At 40.0% G+C, this 27,086-nt stretch overlaps 1 protein-coding gene across 3 annotated transcripts in view; it reads right to left on the bottom strand.

Moving 5' to 3' along the window:
• The window catches only part of LOC141012146 (uncharacterized), a 63,668-nt gene extending 38,421 nt beyond the window's left edge, over positions 1-25,247 (bottom strand). For 2 of the 3 annotated variants that reach the window (XM_073485549.1, XM_073485550.1), the window contains exons 1-7: positions 25,044-25,247; positions 22,503-22,655; positions 16,791-17,508; positions 16,386-16,527; positions 14,899-15,071; positions 8,146-8,262; positions 7,746-7,951 (exon numbers count right to left, since the gene is read on the bottom strand). In XM_073485549.1, the coding sequence (XP_073341650.1) occupies positions 7,746-7,951; positions 8,146-8,262; positions 14,899-15,071; positions 16,386-16,527; positions 16,791-17,508; positions 22,503-22,547 (1,401 nt within the window). In that variant the 5' untranslated portion in view covers positions 22,548-22,655; positions 25,044-25,247. Of the gene's footprint in view, positions 1-7,727; positions 7,952-8,145; positions 8,263-14,898; positions 15,072-16,385; positions 16,528-16,790; positions 17,509-22,502; positions 22,656-25,043 lie in introns of all 3 variants that reach the window. The other variant, XM_073485548.1, reaches the window with a different exon arrangement.
• Positions 25,248-27,086: the final 1,839 nt, after the last annotated feature.

The following is a 27,086-nucleotide window of genomic DNA, read 5'->3' as shown; positions in this document are numbered from 1 at the left end:
GTCTGTCGGAGGGTTGGCAGAAGGACCATGGGGTCCCGAGCCGGGATAGAAAAATGGAAAAAAGCTGAGAATGCCTTATGTTCCATACCCTTGTGTTGTACACTGTCCTGCTGCATTTTCTTTAATAAAATATGGCAAAAAAAAAAAAAAAGATATACGAGCTGGAAATGATGCTGGTAGGTGTCTCCACCTCTTAATATCTTTTTCTATAAAAAACAAACAAACAAAAGAAAATTAATTATTCTTAGCCACCAACTCAAGGGATGTGGCTAAGAATAATAGAATAATAAGAATAAGAATAATAACTATTGGTCCGTATTGATCAGCATCAGGGCTGATTTTGACAGATTTACTTTGTATCCTGAGAGAAGTCCAAAACGTTCTAGTGTCTTTCAAGCATATGGAAGGATTTGTTGGACATCTGCCATATAGATCAATGTGTCATCCGCATACAGTGATATTGAATGTGCTATTGCACATATTGTTATAGGGGAGAACTCAATGGAGCTTCTTATTAAAAGTGCAAGTGGTTCAATAGAAATAGTAAAGACTAAAGGTGATAAAGGGTCCCCCTGCCATATGCCTCATCCTATGTCAAACAACTCTGAGAAGCCTCCTCCCACACACAATCGGGCTGAAGGATTAACATATAACGTTTGAATAATATTTATAAATGTATTGCCAAACTTAAATTCTTTCAATACCCTCCAAAGATACGTCTATTCAAGGCGATCAAATGCCTTTTTGGCATCCAGAAGTCACAAACCACATGCAGGCGGGATTTTTATGAGACGCACTTAGTATGTGTAGGAATCGGCGAATATTATCAGAAGCAAGACGTCCTCGAATGAAGCCCGTTTGATCTGGATGAATCTGGATGAATTATTCCCTATTACTGTGTCTGCTAGCTAGGGCTTCAGAAAAATATCTTAAGGTCGGCATTTATCAACAAGATTGGGTGGTGATTGGCACACTCCTTACCGGGCGTATGACTGTAATGACGGCTGTGTTTAGGTCTCTGTGGAAAGAGCCAATTTCAATAGCGCAGTTTATTGTTTCCAACCATACTGGTCATAGTATATCCCAAAGTGCTAAATACAGTTCGACAGGTATGCTGTCTATACCTGCCGTACGTCCATTGTTTGTAGCTTTGACTCCTTTAAGTTGTTCATCCAATGTAATAGGGGAGTCTAAAGTTTTTGTGTCCTCTCATGACAATTTAGGGAGGCTCAATCCACTAAAAAAAATTTTAATAGTCTCATTTATTTCTTCAGTCGAAGATACTTCTCCATGTTTAGCACATCTTAATATGGCAAAAGCATTTTAGCCGCTTGTTGTATGAGAGTTAGTGCCAAAAGATGGCTTGGTCTGCTACCTTCAGCATAATACTTAGTTTGGTTATATGAATCATTTATTCTGCCCTACTGCTTAATAAATCATTCAATTCTGCTTGTTTGATTTTAAGCTTGTTTTCTTTTGTCAGTTGTTGCAGTTGAACCTCCACCTAGTAGCCCTATTTTGGGTTTTACCATAATCAAAATATATATAATAGGGCTGTGATCAGATATATACAGTGGTGGCCGAAATTATTAGAGCACCTGGCATATTTAAGAGGTTTCAGTTGTTGGCCATTAAAATACCCATAAAATGAATGAAATATCTACAAAGTCATCATTATGCTCTATAAACCATAGAATAGTGCCATCATAAGGTGATTTAGGTAATTTTCCTTACAAAAAACAAGCTAGGCCTTTTTCACTGTCAATGTCACACAATCATGTTCCTTCACAGAAGAAGCCAAATTACTTGTGTAATCATTGTTAGGTGTGACTGTGGTTAAATTGATGGTGATGCAAGAGTCTTAGGACACAGCTGTGTGATTCTTTTGAATGTACAAGGCCTACTCTGCTCATTTAGTGATTGCTAACATCAGGGTTTTGTCACTGAGGCCACACCACCAATTGGTATAAATTCAAAGCCTCTAGAAGTAGTCATGAAGCACATGTTGCTCTTTGAACATGGCTAAGGTGAAGAAGAGGCTAACGAGTGAGCAACGGGTTCAAATAAAGGCCCTTTTGGATGCTGGCTGGAGTTACTGCCACATAGCCAAGTACTTGAGATGCAGTCCAAGCACTGTAAAGTACACTTTAGACCGCCATGATGCCACCGATTCACACCAGAACCGAAAGGGGAGAGGTAGAAAAAAAAAACTTTCAGACAGACAAGTAAAGCATCTCAAAATCTGAGAAAAGAACAAAAGAAGAACACAGAAGAACACAAGAAATGGACAAAGGAAGATTGGTATAAAGTGTTGTGGACTGATGAGTCCAAGTTTGAACAGTTTGGCAAGAGTGTATTGTAGGAACACATGTCCATCGCCTCTGCATTACATTGAGGCCCTGTTGTTCTTGTTAACTCCTTTCATATGGATGAAGACGATTTACAGGCTACAGGCTGCCACCTTATCTCCTGGCAGAGAGGACAGTGTTTTCCTGGACCATAAAGACTTCAAATGAGGACAGTTTTAATTAATTTACAACTAAACTCCCATTTTTGAACTTACTTTCCCCTCCAAACAGATAAATTTTTCCCTCACAGGTCAGTCTGAGCGAACATGGAGTTACCTACTAGAGCCACATCAGGAGGGACCGGAGCTATCTGGTCATCAGAGACCGTGTTAATACAGAGTCTTTACATTTGCAAATTAAGTAACACATCTGATGCCTCTCTCTCTCTCTCACCCTCTCTGTCTCTCTGACTTCTGGTCCACAAACACACTCTCCAGAGTGGACACCAGACACCTTCTGACGTGTTGTGCTATGCTATTACTCTGTCTTCTGTTATTTACGACACATCTGGTCTCACTATCTGTGGGACTTTCCATTCAAATGGCCTCTGTATTCTTCCAGATTTCAGACCATTTCTAATTAACCATTAAGTCAGTATCTCACCCTCTTAGTTCTAACACATTATGGAACAGTAAAAGAAGTTCATAAAACTGATCTTTTTTCCGTTTCTCTACGATTAAGATTGACTGAGATCAAGTTTTAATGTTTAATCTGTCCTGTGTTCGGTGGAACCACAGCACCTCCTGATGGTGAGTCCTGGTACAGTTGGACGAGAAACATTCTGTTTAATATGTTCATGGTTATAACCAGTAAATGTCTCTGATATGTCTTTGTTTAACAAGTATTAAGCTAGAACTAGGAGAAATATGTATAAATGATTTTAATCACGTCATAATCCTTTTCATGATAGACAAAGTACATCTATTGAGCCATGGTGAGATTCTGTGAAAGGTGAAGCACGGTTTAGTTTAGTGAGTTTCTGTGAATCTTCACACCTCCACTAAATCTTGGAGACAAAAGCCGGCAAGCACCGCCCATGACACGCCTGCCGTTTGGAGATAGAAAAACAGGGAGACATCGCTTCTCCCGAGTCCAGTTTTTTTAGTAGTTTTCAGTTTTTAGTTGTTGTTTAAGTTTTTAAGTTTAAGTTTTCTTTTGTTTTAAGTTTTTCTTTTGTAACTTATTTTTGAAGCTCTTTACTTTGAAACACGCTCCAAGACAGCGATCTCAGCAGAAGTGCTCACGCGTTGATTTTTCTCACTTTTATATTTTTCGCAGTATTGATTAGCTTCTTTTATTAAGTTTGTACCAGAACAAAGTTCTGTTTTAATTTGTTTTATACAGTTAAGTATCGTAACCTGCTTTTGAAGAAGTGAACTTAATTTAGATTACCTTGCATTAACTAACAATGGAAGATCCGCCTGATCAACGTATCATCCTCAGTTATTTTATTCAAGAAGTTAGATTTAGTTTACAAAGTCAGAGCCTGAGAACCACTTGAAGAAACGAAGAAGAACATCTTTATCACAATCATCATCACGACACTACAGCAACTTGCTGTGTCCGAGACCGTGCAAGCGGTTTTCCAACGAAAGACAGACTCTTTGACAAGCCCCCAGCGATCGCTAGCGGTACCATCCCGCTGGGCATTGAGCCAAGATCTGCACTGGATCGGTACGGGACCAGCTGCCCTCTTCCTAAGACAGCGGACCGAGGTGCCCAACCGACTGATACCGGACGAGCTGACCCTCGGCCATTGGACCGGGACTGCCAGCTAGAGCCGCAAATCACCTGAGGAAACCCGCCGCCGCGGACTCCGCAACTCTGCTAAGAAAGTAGGCTCTCCATCACTCATAACAGCTGGATTCACACATGATACATGAGATGGTGTCTATGGCTCTGATTCTGATCTTTTAGCTTAAGCGAAATTCGGTTAGGGTCTTGTTAGTTTTAAAATTACTCCCGTAATATTTAAATGCTTCAACCTAACTCGTGATCTCACCATCAGCCCATATTCCACTGGTAACCCATTATTTAGTTATTCCATATTTCCTGTTACCTGTTGTTATTCATTTAAATTGCTATTTCATTTATTTAATCTGAATTATTTAGTCAATAAACATATTTAACCGTATGTCGTTGTCTGTGCATGTTTGTTTTTAAGGTGGAGAACCGATGGATATGTGTAGAATTCACTACTTCATTTATGAGATTGAATAAATTGATCTGAAATTGATTAGAATTGATACAAGTTAAACTTGTCCAGTCGAATTTGATTAATTACCTCCGGATTATTCAAATAGACAAAACAACGGCGGTGGTGCCCCATTAACGAGTGTTTAAATTACATTTATTATTAGTGTATCTCCTACAGTATGTTCGACGGAGGAGGGGGAGAGGTATAAAATGAGTGTTTCTTGCCAACACGAAGGGGGTAGTATTATGGTGTGGGGTGCCATTTCAGCTTCAGGAAAAGGTGACTTGGTGAAAATTGATGGCATCATGGATAAGAGAGTATACAGTCCTGCTCACCATTATTGGCACCCCTTCATTTTTTGCATAACCTCTACAGTATCGTCAGAAATAAATGGAAATGTACCAAATTTATATCATCAGGATCTTTTAATTGGAGGTCCAAAGTAATTTAACAAAGAAAATTGTTTTTTCAACTTACATATTGTAATTTCAAAGAAGAAACAGAAAAAACAGCATGTGCAGCAATAATGGCACCCCTCTTTAATATCTGGTTGCACACCCTTTGGCAGTGATGACAGCCTCCAAATGTTTCTTATACGCTTCTATAAGCTTCTTGCACTTCTCAGCTGGTATTTTCTCCCACTCTGTCTTTGCAAATTGTTCAAGCTCTTGAATGTTTGCAGGTTTCTTTTCCCCAATGGCAGATTTCAGCTCATACCAAAGATTTTCGATCGGATTGAGATCAGGACTCATGGCTGGCCATTTTTAAAACAGTCCATTTTTTCCTTTTCAACCATTCCTGCGTGCTTTTGGATGTGTGCTTTGGGTCTTTGCCTTGCTGGAGGACCCATGATCTTCGACTCAAACCAAGTTTTCTTACACTGGGTAGGACATTTCGCTCTAAAATCTCTTGATAATTCTCTGATTTCATGATTCCTGTGATACGGTCAAGGCCTCCAGTACCAGATGCAGCAAAGCAGCCCCACAGCATTATGGATCCTCCACCATGCTTAACTGTTGGTAGGGTGTTCTTTTCCTTGTAGGCTTCATTGCGTCGTCTATAAAAAAAACTGTTGGTGTGCATTGCCAAAAAGCTCTATTTTTGTTTCATCTGTCCACAGAACATTTTCCCAGAAGGATTGTGGTTTGTCCAGGTACTCTTTGGCAAAGATTAGTTGTTCCTTTTTATGTCTTTTCCTCAGCAGTGATGTCTTCCTTGGCCTTCGCCCATGAAGCCCTGTTTGGTTTAGTGTGCGGCGTATGGTACTTGTTGAAACCATGACTCCAGACTGTTCCAGGTTGGCCTTCAGGTCTTTGGATGTTTGACGTGGTGTTTTTTCCACCATTCGCACCAACTTTCGAAGACTTCTCTCATCAATTTTTCTCTTCCCCCCACGCCCAGGGAGGTTCTTGACAGTTCCATGCTTGGCAAACTTCTTAATAACATTACGCACTGTTGAAACAGGGACACCAAGGTCTTTGGAGATGGCCTTATACCCTTTGGAGGTCTTGTGTTTGCCAATTATCGCACTTCTGATGTCCTCAGACAGCTCCTTTGTCTTCACCATTGTGACAAAGGAACAGGGGATAACAGATGGCTTTTTAAAACAGGGAAGTCATCATTCATTGGCTAATTCATGTCACATGGGCACAGACAATTTATCATAGGTGATTTCTCATTTGTGAACACAATGTGTTTCCATACTGGTTTACAGCAAAGGGTGCCAATACCAGTGACACAGCAAGCTTTAAGGTTTTCTATTTTTTCCTCCCATTGTTTATTGTTTTAAATTGTTGTTTATCATTTGCTCTTTTGTATCAAACACAAGTTCTCTATAGAAAAGAAATGTTTCACTTGATTCATTTTTTTCAGAAGATATTCCACATTATGTACTTAAACTTCATGGGTGCTAATAATGGTGAGCAGGACTGTACCACAACATTCTGGTGAGGCACAGAGTACCATCTGGGAGTCGTCTTATTGGGCCTGGATTTATTTTCCATGAGGACAATGACCCTAAACATTCTTCTAACTATTGCCGGAACTACCTGCGACAGAAGGAATCTGCTGGAACATTGAAAATGATGGACTGGCCTCCTCAAAGTCCGGACCTCAACCCCATTGAGCAAATTTGGGGCAAGTTGGAAAATAAACTGGACAGATCTATTGTACATTCAAAGGAAAGCCTTTGGCTTGAGTTGCAGAAGGCATGGGATAGCATTAGTGTTGAAGTTCTCAGGAAATATATTGACACTATGCCAAAGAGATGTGCTGCTGTAATTGCTGCCAAAAGTGGACATAAAAAAATATAAAAGTTAAAAGTGGACAAAAACAGTAGGACTCACTCCATCTGATATTTGTTGTGCTCAGAGCAACCATCTGTATGATTCATGAACATTATGAAATGAAATCATGTTTTTGAGGCAAAAAAAAGGTCAATATTTTAAGATCTGTCAGGTGTTCTAATAATTTTGGCCACCACTGTATGTCTGGGCTAAAATTCTACTGAGTGCACTAGAGGAACAAAGAATGTAATCTATAAGGGAGACAGTTTTATGTCTTGTGGAGAAAAATGTGTAGTCTTCAACAGATGAATTAGAGTAGATTTTTGTTTTCATTTTAATGATTGGATCAATCTATTTATATGAATATATATGTATTTATTTATATACTTTCTTTTATTTCGCTTTTTATTGAGCTCCTAGGCATCTTTTTTATTTATTTATAATGTCAACAAATTTCATTATGCATGAGAGGAGAGTTATCGCTTAGCTCTGGAGAGTAGCTAGCAGACTCCTTGTTGAATCCAAATGCAGTACCACTAGGTTTTACCTATAGGACGTGTGTCTTTGATCATCATCATTTAAAAACAACAGACACCAAATAAAAATCAGCAATAAAATCCAAGTGCACCAAAAAGCTTCTCTTCTGATTCACTCCTGATGGTGCTAACAACCTAAGTTTTGATTGCACTAGATGCTGGATGTGTTGTGTTGCCATCACTGTGTCTTTGCTTTTAATGTTGCTGCTCTGTCATCTTAAAATTGTGATCAACAGGATAAAGAGAACACTTTCTGCCCCACAATAAACTGAACAGTCTCAGTGTCAAACTCAACCTACATAATTGATGATACAACCAGATACCTTTCAGACAGAGAAGTGTGTAGAAAGGATGATCAGACCTTGTTAGTCTTCCTGACCTGTAGGGAGAGCTGGCGAGGTCTTAGGAGGTGTCTCTCAGGTTCCACTCTCCTGTCCTCCCCCAGCCCCTCTCTCCTCCTCCTCTGCTGTTCCTCCTCTTTCCTCTCTCTCTCCCTCCTCCTTTGTGCCCGGGCAGTTAGAGGACAGAAAGAGCTGACTGCTGCAGAGCCTCCACTCCCCTTCAGAGATCTAGAGTCTCGCTGCACTGAATGATAGCAAGGCAGATGCGGAGGCACAACGACAGACACATGGAAAGGCAGGGAAATATATATTGATTTAAGCAAAGAGAATGCGAGTGAAGCATTTTGTTCAACAAATGAATCTACCTTTTTGTTGTCTCATACCGATAGGTCAGTAGATAAGTACCTGTTGTTTTACTGAATATGTTTATGTTCTTACCCTCAGCTACAGTTCTGTGATTGGTGTTATGACAGGAAGTAAGATGCTCAGTGCCAGCCTTCTCTTTTGCTCGTCCCCTCGCTAAGAAGGCCACGTTGCTAGGCAACGCTGCTGAACCTGAAGTGAAAGAAGAAAATGCTTTCATTGTTTTTAATGTGTGATATTCCTCGACAAATAATTATTTCCAAGTGTACGACCAAAAATAAACACATTTTTGTCAGGAGCACTGTTATGCTCATCTGACAGAGATCATAAAATACAGCAGTAGGCTATAAAAAATAATTGACTTCTATCTCCTTCTGTCTTCCTCCTGCATCTCAGATGGGAGGGACTAAGACAGGGCCACACTGCATACTACTCCTGCATGCTTTCAGCAACACAAACCATTCAAATATCAAAATGTTTAGCACTTTAAGGACATTTATGCCTGTATTTAACTTTTACACATCTTTTTTTTTATTTGAAAATATTAAAAGGTCACATAGAAAACAGACAATTCATTTTTAAATATAAAACAGACTTGTAGAAAAGTGCAGAATAAAAGTCTCTCTTTTCCTTAAAAACATTAATATGACTGTAAATTTTTTGTCTAAAATGATTGTTTTGTTTATCTCTGTGTAAGAATTCTGACAGTTGGTTCCAGCTTCTAAAAGATTTGTCAGCCAATTGTATAACGCCATTGGTATCACGTGGTGTCTGTGTGTGGTCAGCATTAACAGTTTTGGTAGTTGCCAAAAAGTCTACAGTAGTTCTACAGTATGTGCCCAATCATACATTTGCAATCTAGCGTTAACAACGTTAGCTAGTGCACAAACTGGCAACCATTTGAGGGGCCAGATGACTGAAACAACAGCGGTGTTGTGACATGAATGCAGTAGAAGGCAGACGATGGAGCATCACATTTAATTGCTGAATGTTATCAAAAACACCTATAAGCTTTTCTCAACAAAATTTCACCATCAAAAATGAACTGGAATAGGAAAAACAAGGTTGGTGGTTCCCCAACTGCGGCTACAAGCAACCTTTACTACAGCTACTACTACTTTAGCCTTTACTATTACTACTGCTACAACTGTATAGAACCCAATCTGGGTCAAAAGGTTTGTTAATTTGAAAAATAAGTGCAAATAAAGTTTTTTTTAATAAATCATTTATTTTCATATTTCACTCAAATATGTTTTCCTTTCTAAAAGACCTTGCCTTCATGAAATGTGGGTTCTTTGAGAAGTATGACTCAACACTTTATATACAATGTTTTCATGTGTTTGGAAAAACTGATGCTCATGACAAAATAAGCTATTTTAAAGCACACATGGCAATGATTGACATATAAGAGCAGAAAAATATGCCAGATTGTGAAGTTTATATACAAAAGAATTTAGAAGTATCGGCTGCCATATCACCAGACCAGGCTATGAGACTCAACACTCAAGCTTATCCAAAATTCAAGATGAAATTTTACACTTTGATCTGTTGAAATTGATGGTAGGGCAGGTGTGGTGATTAGAAATGAATAATTATTAATAGTAATTATTAAAATTCATAATAAATTATTTAAATGGGGCACCGCCCTGGAATCAGGGTACAATAACCAGATTGAAAACAGTCTCAAAAGAAGAGTTTACTTTAAAGGTAAATATTTGTAAAATATTTAGAATTAAAGGAAAAGTGAAGGAAATGAATCCGAACACCTACCATCACAACCAGCTGTTACCACAAAACATATGCACAAAATAATTACAAAAAACTGCTCTGTACAATATAATATAATTTATTAATGTTAGCAAATTGATCAATAATCAATAATACTTCAATCAACAAACATCTATCATTCAACTACAGCAGCTAAACTATGAAACTAAAACAAACTCAGGCAACAAACAAGCATGCAGTGTTTGTATGTGTGTGTGTGTGTGTGTGTGTGTGTGTGTCAGAGAGACAAAGAAAGAGAGCCAAGATGGCGGGCGTAGAGAGTGAGCCAAGATGGATGAGAGCCAAGATGGCCGACGCGACTCTTGGAAGATGACGTCATGGAGTGTTCAAGCCACACAAGGCTTGAACAAACCCATGGCGGAACACCTTGTTCTCACGTGCACTTCTGGATACACACAAGATGGCGTCGAACGTAGTGGTAACACACTGTTTCCAAAAGGGTAGTGGTGCTACCATGGGACATCCGTATCTAATGTTATAGCGGTGCTACCACAGGACACCTGTATCTAATGTTATAGCGGTGCTACCGCGGGACACACGTTATATAATGTTATGGCAAGGTCATTAACCATAAGTCTCCAACAAATCATAAGATTACATGTATGTGTCACTCCAAACGTGTGTACGGCTGGGTTAGTGGAGAGAGAGAGACAAAGAGAGAGGAGCTAATGCTCGGAGAATAGCAAAGAGGGAGAAACAGCTGTGGAGACACAATACTCGCCTTCCTATCACTCAGCGGCTGGTGAGCGAACTCAGACTCGAATCACATTTGGCTGATCCTTGATAGGAATGCGGCTTATTGTACGCTCACATGGTAGCAAAGCTAACACTTTAGCTCCACAGAGTGGAGAGGCTTGAATCAGCTTGTGATGAGCACAAAGAAAAGCAGACGACAAACAGTGTTTTACAGTGCAAACCTTGCAGTAAAAAGGACCTGGCGCTCCACAAACTCACAGCACAATGTAGCTAAAAAGCATACAATACACGCAAATGTCTAATATCTGCCCAGACACTTATTAAGCCTCACTTGTAGTGCTTGTGACCTTTTATCCAGCTTCCTCGGCATGGATTAAAGGCATGGAGTGTCCTGAGATGGCTGTTCAAACAGCAGAGTTGACGTGGGCAAAAATAACGGGTCAAAGCGGGCATTTTCTGAGGGGAAACCTCCTTCTGCTGGGATGAGAGACTGGGTTGCGCAGCTCTTCTCTGGATCTGGAATGTGTTTGGTAAACACGGGGCAGTTTTGGCTCGTCCAGCGAGGTTAAACACTACAGCCTAGGCGGGTGAAATCCAAACGTTTGTGTGCTCCCTTTTAGTAACAGCTGTGCACCTTTTGGCCCTGATTTGGTTCCATACAACTACTGCTAAAAATGCTGTTTCTGCTACTACATCCACTTCAACCTTTAATACTAATGCTACTACAACAGCTTTTACCAAAACTAGAGAAGGCAAGTTCTGAAGAACTTGCGGTTGTGAATGCTCCCTGTTGAGCAGCTGACGCCAAATGCGCAATGCTGGCTGTGAAAACTTTGAATAATGTCCAGAATATATGAAATATGTTGCATATTTTAAGGTTTTTGAAGAGCTGACGCCAAATGCGGATTGCTGGCTTTGAAAACTTTGAATAATGTCCAGAATATCTAAAAACTGAAATAATTTAGGGTTTTTTCGAAAAGCTAAGGCTTGAATTTATTTGAAGTCTTGTCTGAAGACAATGAAGCTTCCTAATAGTTGGGTGAGAATGAAGGATTAAAAATAGAATATAAGCTGTGAGCCAAACAGGAGTATGAAGAGGTGTGACAGTGAGAATGAATCAAATACTCTGAATGGGACTGAAAAGTGAAATAAATGTCAATGTATCAGTGATTGGGAACATTTAAATATTTAGATGGAGATTCTGGCTTGAATGAAGGAAAAGATAATAGTTAAATATAGTTAAAATGTTGGAAAATATAGTCTGTATATCACTGTGTGTATTAAACTGACTCATTGATAAATCTGTCTCTCTCTGTGTTGGCCCAATTGATCTCGGTTGCCACAGTGATGGTAACCAGGGTGGTCAAGGTTTTTTGTGTGTGTGTGGTCAAAATTGTGTCTTGTGGAGCAGTTCAGAAAAGTGGATGTGTTTGCCTGCCTCCAGATATTTTTCCTCTCAGTTTCATGGGGGTTAATGCGGCAGTTGGTCGGTGTTCCTGTCAGTTAAATGCCCACTGAGCCAAAAGTTTTTGTCCGATTGCCTCCAGAGAACCATTCTAGCGACCAGCACGAGTTTTCCTACAAGCTGATGTCGTCATTTTTCTGCTGGAGTGAAAATTCTGGAAGCAAGCGTGAGTTGAAGATGAGGTTTTCTGAATTTTTTTGAGCTGCTCCCCACTCTGTCAGTTGGCTCCTCCACTCTGGCTGTCAACATTCCACCCCATACACACCAATGCAAAAATCTGAAAGTGGCTGAAAAGCTACCAATGTTTGAACTGCGACTGTGCAAAAAGTGTGAATGCTGTGAGAAAGATAAATACAGGCTTGAATGTAGACAAATAGTGGAATATTTCAGAGTTCGAATGGAGTTTCTATCTGGAAGTGTGAATGACTAGATGAGCTTTGAAAATGCTTGAAAAAGTGTGAAATGTGGGATTTTTTGAACATTCCATCATCTGCTTCAATGGGAAAAAATGGCCGACAAACATTGAATATCTCTGAAATTATGAATGATATGAATGAGAAAAATAGACGCGGTTGATTCCCAATTGAGATGAATATTTGGTGTTTGAATGGAGTGAATACGTTGAAAAATGTTGAAGGAGTTAAGGGCCTAACTTTCTGACCCGGAAGATATAATAATAAAACAGAAGAACATATGTTGTGAATGCCTCCTGCATTCACAACCAATAAAAATAAAGAATTCCATGCGTAGAAGAACATATGTTGTGAATGCCTCCTGCATTCACAACCAACTAACGAATCTCCGTCTTGGTGATTGTCAACAGCAGCAATACGATGGTGATGATAATGTGGTTGACATCTTTTTGTTAATTTCCTTTTCAAGACATCAGCCAGGAGCAGATTTAAACCAAGCTGGATTAGCATGGCTTTTATCCCAATTCTCTTCCTCCCTTCCTCGCCAGTCTAAACGCTCAGGTTGAATGGTCTAATAGTGCAGAACGCTATGATGGTCTCAAAGACCGCTGCTCTGAATCCAAAACACCTGCTTTTGTAGAATAATATAATCAAAATAAGTAATCATTGAATGATAATAATATAATCGATATAATAATCGGTTGATAATAACGGCTGTGTGTGTTAAGTAATAATCATGTGTGAAGAAATCATGATAGATGGATAAAAATTTATGTTATTCCACATTAGCTGATTGAATAAGCACCTAACAGTTGAAGCGCTGTAATGTAAAACCCTATGATTGTGGAATGTCAGCGGAGACTCAGGCTCAAGGCCATATTCTGCAGAGCGCTTCTGTAGAGCCTAATGAAAATTTGGGTCGACGTCATCTTAGTCTATCTCAGAGGTCTTACTGCAGGCTTGCTCATACTGAAGGCAGCTGAATTCACTCAAGGACGAACACATCATTAGCGAGCATCAGCCATATTGCTCCAAAGAGAGTTTAAAGCATAACGAGCATCCACCATGTTGGTCCAGAGGAAGTTTAAAGCATGTCCCTGGTAAGGAGACAGTCGCAATAGATGTTAGCTGAGATAAGAGCACATAATTAACCCCATGTAAGGAAAACTGCTGTGTCAGCAAAATTCAATGAGGAGTTGAACAAAGAAGAGATGATTGGATGAGTCATGGGGCCCACCGCCCCGTCTTAGTGAATATAAGGAAAGCACTCTTTTTTTTAAATGGGCTTTTGTCTGTTTGAACTCATGTTTTTGCTGCTGGCAATAAAAGCATTATCGCACTCAGTTTTGAGGACTCCTGGAGATGATTTTTATTGGTGACTTTTGAAACTCTAAAAAACCTTTTTGAACAAACAAAGAATAAGAAGTCGTTACACGACACTTTCTTCTCTAATGATGATGACAGTATTTCTGCCATGGGCACTACATGTTTTAGCATTAAAGCCGAAAAACAGACAAAAACAAAAATGTGGCATAATTTGGAGACGCTACCAGCCGCTGCATCTTCATGCCATAGCTGGAAAGTTGGCAGGATTTGTTTTGCTATGTTGGGAGGCAGTCCAACTGCAGAAACTTTTGTGACATCCAGTTTTTGACTTCACATAACCAGTAGTGTAATTGTAATGTAATGTAACTTTAATACAGTAAAACAATAAATATTTAGCCTTTATTTAACCAGGTTAGTCCCAGTGAGATCACAGAGCTCTTTTACATGGGAGACAAGCCAAGAATTACAACAGCAAATTAACAGAAAAAAGCTCAGTGAAATAATCAGATCAAACATTTTTTGCACACAGACACTGGACATCACAGACAGACATTGGAATCAATTGATTTCACCATGGTTTTAAAGCTGTTCAGTGGTAAAATAATCTGAGATCGTTCCATGTGGTGGGTGCCGAAAACCTTAACATTTTCTTTACCTATACAGTTCGGACTTTGGGAACAACAAATTGCAAAACGAGAAGGGAACGAAGACTGTTATTTCCACATTTCAAGTTTAAAAGAGAAGACAAGTAAATTTGAACATTTGACTTTGATGCAGTAGTGATAATACCACAAAAAAACTAGCTCAGTGTTTCTTTGTTATTTGGACTGGAGACAGGAAAAGGCAATAGTACTCATTCTCTTTCTCTTTCATAAAACTAGGGTTGTAGCAAAACACTTTCTTACTGAACTTTGAAAGCACATCAAATCAGACTGAAGCTCATAATGACCTCTTATCACAAAGAAAGGATCTCTGACTACCCAGAAATGTTCAATGAATTTAAACACAACTGTGCATTGGTCCATCTTCAGCTTATATCAACAGTTCCTGTATACACAGCTGAGCTTTGTCACTGACTCAGCAACCAACTCTGTGACAAACTCAATTCCAGACAAAATATGTTGTGTGCTTGTAGCTTACCTCTCAAACAGAGAAAAGACAGGAAGTCTTCCGTCTTGGGTCGACGTCTGGTCAGACAAGTGACTACAGCCAGACTGTTGTCATGGTTACTTTGTGCTGATGTCATCAACACTGGTGGTCCTGGAGAGCTGGGAGGGGACTGGGCGAACTTCCTCTGTGCTTGCAGCCTTGGTCTGCAGATGCGCACACACACACACACACACACACACACACACATACGCATACGCACACGCGCACGCGCGCACACACACACACACACACACACACACACAGCCTTATAAACTGCCTCATAAAGTGGCAATAAGTGTATATTGAGACTTTGGCTTAGTTGTACAGCTGGAATCTGTTCTTTAAAGGAACAGCACAAATGCAATCACTATCATATTTTCCTCTGGCAGTCATTTTCTTGCAGTTAGGGCCCAAGCACCAAACAGTGCAACCCTCATGAAATGCAAGGAATTTTTCCCCTCTCTCTCTCTCTCTCTCTCTCTCTCTTTCTTTCTTTCTCTATGCCAAAGTAAATCATGTTATCGAGGGGCTAAACATACTCGAAAACTAAGAGAGACTTTTAAGAGAGGTGGAAATATGTTATGGGTTTCGGCGATGACACACGCAGGGGTGTGAGGGCCTGTTCATCACTGCTTGCTTTTTTAATTTGATAGGTTCTTGCCTTCAAACAAGCCCATGTACGAGGTGGGTGGTGGCAAATGCAATCCTCTATTGTGTCTCACTAGAAATGGTAGGCAAGAGCGGTGGTTCCCAACCATTTTACCGAATGGTAAAATGGTTGGGAACTGAATAAACTGACAACTCTCAACTAAGTGACTGGTATTACGATGTCCACGTAGACCTAGTCCACACGTACACGGGTATATTTTGTAACTTGTTTTTTTTCCTTTAAATATCTCCATCCAAACAACACACCTGAAAACACATATCTAATGCCAATTCACATACACTGGGAATTCATATCCATTTGTGTTTTTCTAAATATAAAGTTAAACAATATAACATCCATTCTGTCAATGTATTAACTCAAGTACCCCAATATCATAACACAGTTCACATTTGCCAATGATGCTACAAACAGAGATAAACGTGTGTCTGCATTATCGTTTCCAAAAATCCCTGTTTGTCATCCAGACGTATCACTGAAAACAAGAGTTGAATATCTTCACCCTGGAAGAGTTTTCCAAAAGGTCAGATTTTCAACCTAACACGCCGTTTACATGTGTGCAAGAGGACAAAAGGCTTAGTTTTAAGAAATCCCTGTGTACGTGTGGACAGGGCTATAAACTCACTCATCATTAGAACATACTGAGGGTGTGAAAGTAGTCAATGAACTAACCCTAACCCGAAGTGTAATACTGTGCTTCACTGAATAAAATTGTGTACACATTTCACTGAAGTGCTTACACAGTAGGCAAATCATGCACATAGGTATGCACATGCAAACACATGTACAAATGAACACTAGAACAGCTGACCTCTTGCTGGCAGGGTCATCCTTATCACGATGGATGGTAGCAGGCCGGCAGTGCTTTGTGGTGCGTGTTTGTAAGGCCCAGCCCCAGCTGGGATGAGCTGACAGGAGGGACTGACACCGGCTGATGCCATTTACCACAGAGTCTTGAGAGAACAGTTAAAACTTTAGTTAATCGCATAAAGCAGTTTTAGTGCAAAATCATCTGCACATGAACAGTACTAAAACAAATACAGTAAATGATACACCAAAAATAGTTTGTATTTAAATCAAAGAAAATAACTGATCTTGGATATGTTGTAAAAGGTGGGAGAGATAACAACTAAAACTAATATGATTTACACTATGATGCACACTTCCAACAAGTGTGACAAAGGCAGAAGAGAACAAGAGTACTGATGATACTGACCCCTGAGGCTGCTGGGAGTGTGTGACCTCAGTGTCCTGGCGGGAGCAGCCGTGCTCAGCAGTGTCTGTGTGTTGTCAGGTGTGCACGTGTTTTTCGCTGAGTGTTTGTGCTGAGTTCTTTGTGACCGATTACCACTTTCAATGTATTTGGAGTTCAGTAGTGACAGACTAGTTTTTGTTTTATGTGAGCGTAGTGTCCTGGTTGATACAGAGTTCTTAAGAAACATGTGTGTATTTTCTTGTAAGTGTGTGTGCTGTTCAGTGTGTGTCATTTTCCCGGTACACATTTTTGATTGTGTTTGCATGTTCTGAAGTGTGCGGGTACATTTTTTTTTTGGTGTGTAGGAGTCCTGAGACAAGTTGGTTTTTTTCCCTTTGTTGTGTTCATGAGGACGTAAGTGTTTTGAAATGTGCATATTTTGTGTGCTGTGTGTGTTTTTGTGTGTGCGTGTATTCTGAGTCCTGTGAGTGACTTTGTGTTGGAGCGTGTGCACACTCTGTCTTGTGCATGTGTTTTTCTGACTGTGTGTATTAGGTAGCGTCTGTCTCTTTCGTGGAGCACGCAACAGTGTTTTTTTTGATGTGCAGCTGTGTGTGCGTGTGTGTATGTGGGAGTGTTTGTGTGTGGTACGGTGTGTGTCTCTGAATTCCCTGAGGGACAGGAAAAGAACTTTGCGGACCAGACGCTCTTCACACCACGGCATCCCATCACTGATGTCCTGCAGAGCCACAGACACAGACCAAACACCATCAGCTTTGCTCACACTTCCATCTGAGGATCATCAAACACTTCATACTACAGTAAAATGTCAACTGGAAACTAAAAACAGATAAACAAAGGACTAGAGTACCTAAATAGTTGACATTTGCTATCTTGGCTCTTACTTGTCATTCCCTGCAAGTCTACACTAATCTCATTGTGTGATAGTAAACCAAAGGCATCAAACTAAGTGTCTGTGGGATCATCTGATGGCCTCACTAACTACAGCATTCAGCTGACCCACTTGATACAATGATTGGTCAGCTTTGTGGAGGTTTTAAATAGGGATGGCTCAATACCACTTTTTCATGTACGATACCAATAAGACAACATTGAGTATCTGCTGATACCGATATCAATCCGATACAGCCTTTCCCGTCTCTTAAACAACAAAGCTGTAGTTAATACATCTGTATGGAAGCACTTCGCTTAATTTCATAACATGCTTTATCTCTCAAACAAATATTCTACTTCTCTAAAGGAAGAAATCAGTTTTGCAGTAGCGCTGCTGCTTCTTATTTTGACTTTACACACTACATACATACTTTTTGCATTTTTCCCCGCAGTACCAAAGAAGAATCACTGCTAACAGAGTGGCTGCGCAAATTTTATTACAAACGCGTTTCATTTTCTATAACTTCTTCACAATAAAATCCCCCCAGTTATATAGTCATTTAAAAGCTTTTACTATGAAGCAGCATTACGTAAAAAGGTTTGTTTTCACCATCAATAACTAAACATGACTCCTAAAACAGCTGAAAGTGAACACATGAAACAGTAAAACAGCAGCAGATGTTTGCAAGTAGAAACAGGACAAGAGAAACGAAAGCAATTCAGTTAGAAGCTACAGATGTACAGAGAGCTGAACACACTGACTTTAAAAAATGTCTTTCTCTCAGGTTTCTTGCACAGACATGAGGTGAGACTATGTCACGCATAGTTTAAGCATTTATGGGAGAGTTTAGGCTAATAAATCTGATCGGACTACACATTTTCCCCTCTCAGATATCCGATCCAGTTATTTTGGCCTAAATCAGACCAATACCAATCAGGGCTCGAAATTAACAATGTCCCGATGTCCCGGGGACCATAAAAATTCCTACTGGGACACAAATATATTTTGTCTGGGACAATTCCAGGACAGTGAAAAAAAAAAAGTCAAAGTAAACTTCGAAATGGGTGTTATTTGCAAAGTCATTAAATATGAGTATCTAGACGTTACTTTGTCATTTGAATAATTTAATAAAAACATGTGAACGGCGAAACTATAGAAAGCTTACATTCTCGCGGCACCTCACGATTGGGCAGTTAGCCTGTTCGTGCAAATGCATTCTACGTCATCCACTCTGCTGCTGGCTGCTGCTTGACTCTCGTGTTCTTTTGATGGACTGACTGGAGAGGATCACTCTCTAACAAAATGCTCAATTCCCTCCTCCGTATATCTTTGCATGGCCCTGAGGTTGAGGACTATAATGCAGAGCAGGCAGTGGTGGCAAAGTGGCCAGAGAACACGCCGACCCATGTTCAACAACTCTGTGTGAGACAAGAACTCTTTTTGGGTCTTGAGGTGTATGTGTGAGAGAGTGACACATCAAGACAGAGAGAGGAGTGTTGTGTAGGAGGGGCAGGAGTAAGCAAAGTTAATGTGAAGGGGGAGATCTGGTGGGGTGGGTGAATGAGTGAGAGCAACATGATTGACATTCATAAATGATAACAGAAGATAAAATGATATTCCTATAGTACTACTGACTTGTGATGATAACTTGTAATTACAACTGAAAACAGTTGTTTATTAAACTCTATTATGGAACTTCTGTTTTTTGATTATCATTCATACCGCTTTTATTGCCAGATAGAGGGTTCCAATCATAAAACACAGAGACCATACAGCCATACCATATTGAATTGAAAAATAAATCAGAATTCTTTAATGTTGACATAATGATAAATTAGTCTGGATATTGAGAAACAATGAAACATGTCTTAAAACAACTCTCTTCCCTTCTACTCTGGGAGAGGCAACAGATCAGACTAATATGCATATGTTTAATAAAATAATAAGTATTTTAAACTTATATGGTGGACCAGAGTCCATGGTGTGATGATTAAGTGACAAAAAAGGATCAAATTATATGTATTCTGCATAATTGGGGGGCGACGACAAGAATTTAAATTTGGGACACTGTTGGCTATATCCGGGACAATACAAAGTAGAATTTGGGACAGTTGTGGGACACTGAGGAAAAAAGTTAATTTCGAGCCCTGATTCCAATACTGAATATTGGATCGGCGCATCCCTAGTTTTAAAGATTTGAACTTCTCTTTTTTCACATTTCACATATCTACTGTGACTTTTCTTGAGAAAATCTGAGTGCAACACTATTAATGTCTTCAAGCAGAGATTGTCTATTTACATCATATTTGCATCATTTGTCTGGACTACAAAGACATGCAAAAAACTCTTGGAGAAAGATTAGGAATGCACCCCAGAGGCTGCCGTGACAGTGGGCTTTTGACCTCATCTTCGCATTTGGTTTGGACCAACTGTTCTGTTTTCAGAACAGTTGGTCGAGGTTGGACTACAACTATGGCCCAACCCATATGGACTTTTTGTGGCAGATACTGATACCGATATTAGGGAGTAAAGATTTCCTATAACCGATATATAGGCCTATTAAATTTATATATATATACAGTTGCAATCAAAATTATTCAACCCCCACTGCAAATTAGGTTTATTGGCAAAATGCACAAACTAGCAGCTGTTTACAATAAACAAATCAAACAAGAACAATTTAAATAACTCAGCACAACTAATATTACAAGTGGTTTCTCCAAATTCAACACAAAATGCCACTTTTAATGACTACTGCAGTCTCAAAATTATTCAACCCCTTCATGCCAAGCATCTTTAGTACTTAGTAGAGCACCCTTTTGCTGTTATGACCTGCTGCAAATGTGATGCATAGCCAGACACCAGCTTCTGGCAGCATTCCTGAGGAATCTTAGCACAATCCTCATGGGCGAAGGCCTTCAGTTCACTGATATTCTTGGGTTTGCGTGCTGCAACCGCCTTTTTCAAATCCCACCAGAAATTTTCAATGGGGTTCAAGTCAGGTGACTGTGATGGCCACTCTAGTATCTTCCAGGACTTCTTCTGAAACCAAGTCTTGGTGGACTTTGAGGTATGCTTGGGATCATTGTCCTGTTTACTGTTAAGTGAACAAATGGCTCCATAGCGCCCCCTGGGATATTTCCAACTTGAAGCCCCGCCTCCTACATGCACACATATTAACGAAAGTCGGTACGCATATGTATCATGACCAGACGCACAAAAAACCCTCTCAGACACATACCCTCAGTCCAACAGGAAGTCCGCCATTTTCCTTCAAATTCAATCCTTCGCCATCACGCAGGAAGTCCTTATAACTTCAACATACAATTTCCCATCTACACCAAATTGGTCACACATGTACAGTGTTTCACCCTGAATACGACTATGCATCAATACTGTCTCATATCCATAGCGCCACCCATTGGACACAGGAAGTCACTGCAAATTTCACAGTTGTGTTTTGGTTGACACGTTTCCTATTTAGACAGGATGCGCGCGCCTTCCGACAGCATCACGGCCCAACGTATGTGGGTCAAGGGCCCGTTCATCACTGCTTGCAGTTTTAATAATGATTTTGTTTTATCTTGTTTTACTTTATTTATGATCTATCTACTTATTCATTTTATCAATTAAAAAGCAGTTTTAGACTTTTAACCTCCTTTAGTATTTTACCATTCTTTGTTTAAGAGTTTCATTATATTATTTTTATTTTACTGCCTCTAGTGTCCCCTCAGTGAAATACATCAACGATAGCGTTTCCTCAGTTCCGCAATACCTGTTGTTAGTGCCCTGTTTTATTTATTACTATTTGTTTATTTATTATTACTCACTCTTTTATTTTACTTATTGTGTTTTAAGTAGCTGGATACATGTGTGTGTATGTGTATGTGTGTGTGTGTGTGGGGGGGGGGTTGTTGTTTTAATTGTTGCTGTTTTAATTCTGTAAAGCACTTTGTGCTTCGATGTATGAAAAGTGCTCTATAAATAAAGTCTGATTGATTGACTGATTGATTGATGTTTTAAGTTGCGGATCACTGTATCCCGGTTCCACTTATTCCTATCAACTGTAGCGTAGCTGGTATTGTTTTCACCATGTCCGCCTGGCTCAATCCCAATGACCACACTCACAGACTTTGGCCCAATCTCATTTAACCCCCTTGCCCCTACCACTTAGCCCTATCCCTCCATTTTGCACATTCTCATCTAGGGGTAGGGTATTCTGAATCTTGCTGGGATAGAGGGGTTTTGAGTATGTTGCCAGGTGTGTCACTGAGATAAAATGAAGGCCAAGTTTGAAGATGGGTATGGTCTGACCACTGAATATTGAGTACTCATGTAATAATGTAGTAAAGACTACTGAATAGTAATAGTGCAGGTGGGAACTTGAACATGTTGACGGGCATGGCAGCTGATGTTATCCCCAGAAATATAATTAATGATTGATTTCTATGTGTGTGCATCATTTATTCATGTGGCCCCAATCGATTTGAGCAATCACTCTCTCTGTGAAACTTGAGGGGAAACACTGCAGTTGCCACGTGTGAAGCTGATACACAACAAACTGCTGTCAAAGATGCCTCTTCTAATATTTTTAAAATTTAAAAGCACTGATTTTTGTCATTTATTTTTCTAATTCATTTAGATGAGAATAGATTTGTTTGTGCTTTAACATTAACTTTGACATCATTTTTTTTCCCTTTTGATAAGAGTTTCAGTAAATTCTGATTTTATTCCCTTGTGGTTCTGCGTTGAAAAACTTTAAAGTCAAAATGATGCGGACCTTTTACTGCAACGTAACGTAAGCTCGACACCATGGAGAAGAAAGAAGTTTTACTTACATATTTTTTCTTGATGATATTACGTTTGGGTCTGTCTGTACTCATCTTTCCAAGCAGACACTTGAGGGAACATGAATTACAGCAGCCTCTTTCTTTTGCCTTGACGCTTCTAATTCGTTATCTCTGCAGGTGTGGAAATTCCACCACTCTGTCCTGAAAGAAAGGAGTCAAGAGATAAAAAAAAAACAAAATATAGACAAGCCTCAAGTGTTCTCAGACAATTGTCTCTTAAAATGTTATTTTCAACTGATGGCCAAGTCAAAAGTAAAGACACAAACAATTTTGAAAGAGGCTAGGCACAGCAGTCAGTACAAATAGGATAGAGGGTCAGATGAGTCATAAAATTGAAAGTCTTTTTCCATGGTGGAGTGCTGAGGGTCCCACAGCCTGAGGAAAGAACCTGCTCTGCAGTCTGTTGGTATGCAGCAAAGGGCTGCAGGTCGGACTTGAACCCTGGGCCACTGCAGCAAGGACAGAGCCTCTGTATATGGGTTGCATGCTGTACCAACTGAGCTACTGGGGCACCCCCAATCCTACACAGATTTGTTATCTCCAATGTAGCATCAGGGAATATCAGGGAGGAAAACAGGAAAATTCTGAAAACACACCGAAAGTGAATTTACTGCGTCCTTCAAGATTGAAACACACCGGACACATACCTGCGACATCACTGGTTTTGATGTGCACAATATAGATGCTAACATAGCAATCACTCCACTGCTCAACATACTATCTAATAAGTTGTCTAATAGCTAATAATGGTTGAAAATTGGAAATTTCCTGTTTAAGGAAGCTGCTTTGAATATGTGTAGTGGGAAGTCCCAAGGTCTGGAGGGGATCCCCCAAGAATTTTACTCAACTTTCTGGGACAGCCTGGGTCCTTTACCGTACACCAAGATGCAGTCTTTAGATTCAGGTTCTGAATGTGCCAACTATTGGCGCTTGTCCCTTTGTATTGTCCCTTTGAATTTGTACTGCTGAAACTGCAGCTGAGGTGTTTTCAAATCGTCTAGTTGTGAATCTTAAATTATTTTCACACCTCTGGCTTTGGCCACATGTGGGTCAAATATGGCTGCTGCTTCTTCTTTTTGCCACAACATAGATTGTCCACATGAGGTAACAAAGCAGCTACTGCCATCACTTCAGAAGCACTAAAGAAACTAACTTCTCTGCAGCTCTCAGTGAAGAAACTGACAAGAGGGCTCACACTAACTTTCAAAACAATTTAGCATATTTCCTTCAGAAGTGGAGATAATGTGGCCTGTGATAGGACAGCCTACATATCTTCACATCTTTTTTAGCCTCAGACTTTCTCCCAGGTCGGCTGCTCTTGTTGTCCATTGTAATAGTTCATAGGAATACTTCTTGTTTGGCATTTCTGATTGGCTGCTGTTTGTGATCAACAGCTACACCTAAAAAAAATTTCAACGCAACATTTCCAACAGTTGTACTTGTTCAACACTCATAAACATAACTTATGTTCACAATGATATCACATATAATAACAGATCCAACAGAACAGACACTGATATTCAGCCTAAGGTTGTCGTAATGGAATAGATTGTGATATTATTTTTTGGCCCACCCCGAAGTTCATGGTATTCTTTACTGTGCATCTAACACTGTGCATGGTATGAAAACTGAACCTGACACAGGCCATAAAGCAGGTGGAGGCCATGAAGCAGGTGGAGGCCACACAGCCTGTTTAACATGTAGGCTGCTGGTTTTATCCTGACAGGAGCTGGATCACAGGCTACTGATCTGCTCAACACATCCCTTCATTCATTACATAAGCAGAAATAACCAGATGGGAATGTGTTGGAAAGGATTTTATTATTATTATTATTATTATTATTTCTGTTGTTATTTATTTACGTCTGCCTTTACTGCGACATATTAAACATTCAGGCCATCATCATCAGGATGTGTCCACAGATGTGATGTCGGAGCTCATCAACATCTGCATCCCTACACCTCTGTGAGTACAGGCTGCTCCGTTAGGGCTCATCAACATCTGCATCCTACACCTCTGTGAGTACAGGCTGCTCCATCAGAGCTCATCAACATCTGCATCCTACACCTCTGTGAGTACGGGCTGCTCCATCAGAGCTCATCAACATCTGTATCCTACACCTCTGTGAGTACGGGCTGCTCCATCAGAGCTCATCAACATCTGCATCCCTACACCTCTGTGAGTACAGGCTGCTCCATCAGAGCTCATCAACATCTGCATCCTACACCTCTGTTAGTACAGGCTGCTCCATCAGAGCTCATCAACATCTGCATCCTACACCTCTGTTAGTACAGGCTGCTCCATCAGAGCTCATCAACATCTGCATCCTACACCTCTGTGAGTACAGGCTGCTCCATCAGAGCTCATCAACATCTCCATCCTACACCTCTGTTAGTACAGGCTGTACCGCTGTGACTGTCCACGCCTCATCACACTATCACAATGCAAGTGGACTGCGGACATCTAGATATTCTACTCATATTAGTCCCCAAGACAAAGCAGTTATCAATCAATAATCAATCACCCACCTCCAACAGGGATACCGGCCTACATCATGAGCACATCGACAACCACCGGCACACGAACCAAACCCCGGTGTAACGAGTAACGAGTCAGATATCCCTGTGGCTCTGGCTGGCCCACACTCATCTCACTGAGCCGTGAGGCTCGTCGTGCAGGCGGCTTCTCAGGGTGAGGAGGCGGCTCCGCTGTGCTCCTGTGAGCCGCTGAACACAACCGACACCAGCGGAGAGATTTTAATGCGCCTTTATTGTTTTAACTACGGTGGGTTCAGTCAATGAGGCCGCCTTCTCCTCGTTCTTCTTCGTCTTCTTCTTCTCCTCCGTCTTCTGCTTCTTCTTCTCCGTGAGTTTCCCACAGGCTGTACACTGTAACACTGCCCTCTACAGGCTGTACACTGTAACACCGCCCTCTAGGGTCTCGGAGTAGCTGTTTCACCTTCTCTGTAGCTCCAGTAAAGGGTCTCCTTTATCAACAGTGCGTCCACACTAAGCGAAGCCTGAGAGAGCCGTATGTCACTTCCGACGCAAAAGTTGTGATCTATAAAAAGTTGAATCTGTAAGCAACCATGCGTATGGAAAGTTTGGAGGGTAGAGGACCGAGGTGAAGTAAGTTTTAAGTTTTCACCCAGTGTTGGCAGCAGGAGGACGATTAGCTTTGTTTTCTTTGACAGAAGTGAAGGTTTTTTTGTTTGAAGCAACTTTTTTGATTGAAGTATTGTTGTTTTGTGTTTGGGCCATATTATGGGTAGGACATTTGTGTCTTTATAATTCAATCAAAAAAGAAGTTGCTTCAAACAAACAAAAAATATTTTCAATAAAAAAATCACTTCAATCAAAAAATAAACCTTTTCAATCATAGAAAAAATGTTCTTGAATGCAAAAAAATATTTGAGACTCAAAAAATTGCACTTGAACACTTTTTTTGGATTGAAAATGTTTTCTTTGATTGAAGTAATCTTTTTTGTGTTTGGACCATGTTATGAGTAGGACATTTGTGTCTTAATTATTCAATCCCAAAAAAGTTGCTTCAATCAAAAAAAAAAAATATTTTCAATCAAAGAAAAAACTGTTTCACTGCAAAAAATAATAATAATAATAATAATAATAAAAATCATTTTAAGTGTTGTTTTTTTTTATTGAACTTTTTTTCGATTTGAAGTGAAAAAAGTTTTGAAATCGTTTTTTTTTTTTAAAATCATTTTGACACAAACACTGCAGTGGGCGGGTGCTTCCCCATTGGTCAGACATGTTTGAGTGACAAGTGTCTACACCAACGACGTCTTTCTGACAAGCAAGTCATGGTCGCCAGCAAGCCAGGAAGCAGTGGTGGAATTGTTGGTAAGTAGATAAAACCATAGACATATATACATGGACGCCTCATTGAGCGGGTTGGCCCAAGTGTATCCGTCTGCGAAAAGATTTTTTTTAAGGCAGGATTTGACAATAATTTTATTATTCCTTAATGGGGAATTCATTTGTGAATCTCTCCATTCTGTAGGTTACTGAGGAGAGAGCAGTGCTGCTCCCTTGCTTTCTCTCTTGACATCAGCAGGGTCGTCAGCAGCATTGGCACAACCTGGGCTCTGGGAAACTGTGGGCCTACAACATTCTCCTGGAGCTCAGTTACTGGCCCTCTCTCCTACCTGCAACACCTCTTGATCTTTGTTTGGCATTCTGATTCCTTTATTCCACCCTACAACACCACGCACACTCCTACACCCATGCACTCACATCACTGATCATACAGACCACACACGCCATGATAACTTCTTTAAATAAATACTTTGTTAATTGGCTTTTGTGTGCATCTCCCTCCTTTGTCATGGCCGTTTTGTGACAAGTAGCCATTCATCACTACTGTTCTTGGTCTGTCAAATGTGTTTGTAGTGAAGAGGGAGATCTTATCACATTAATTTGGAATTTGGTACTTTATGTACGTATGTTTTTTTTTTATGAATTCATGTCATGTGAATGGCTCTGTGAAATGTAGAAACTGAATATGTTCTACAAAAACAAACTATATAATAAATATAAAAAAAACACAAAACA

The sequence above is a fragment of the Pagrus major genome, chromosome 17 (assembly GCF_040436345.1).
Source record: "Pagrus major chromosome 17, Pma_NU_1.0".
Classification (NCBI taxonomy): Eukaryota; Metazoa; Chordata; class Actinopteri; order Spariformes; family Sparidae; genus Pagrus; species Pagrus major.
Note: the sequence above shows the minus strand (reverse complement) of the source record. Positions and strands in the feature narration are given on the sequence as shown.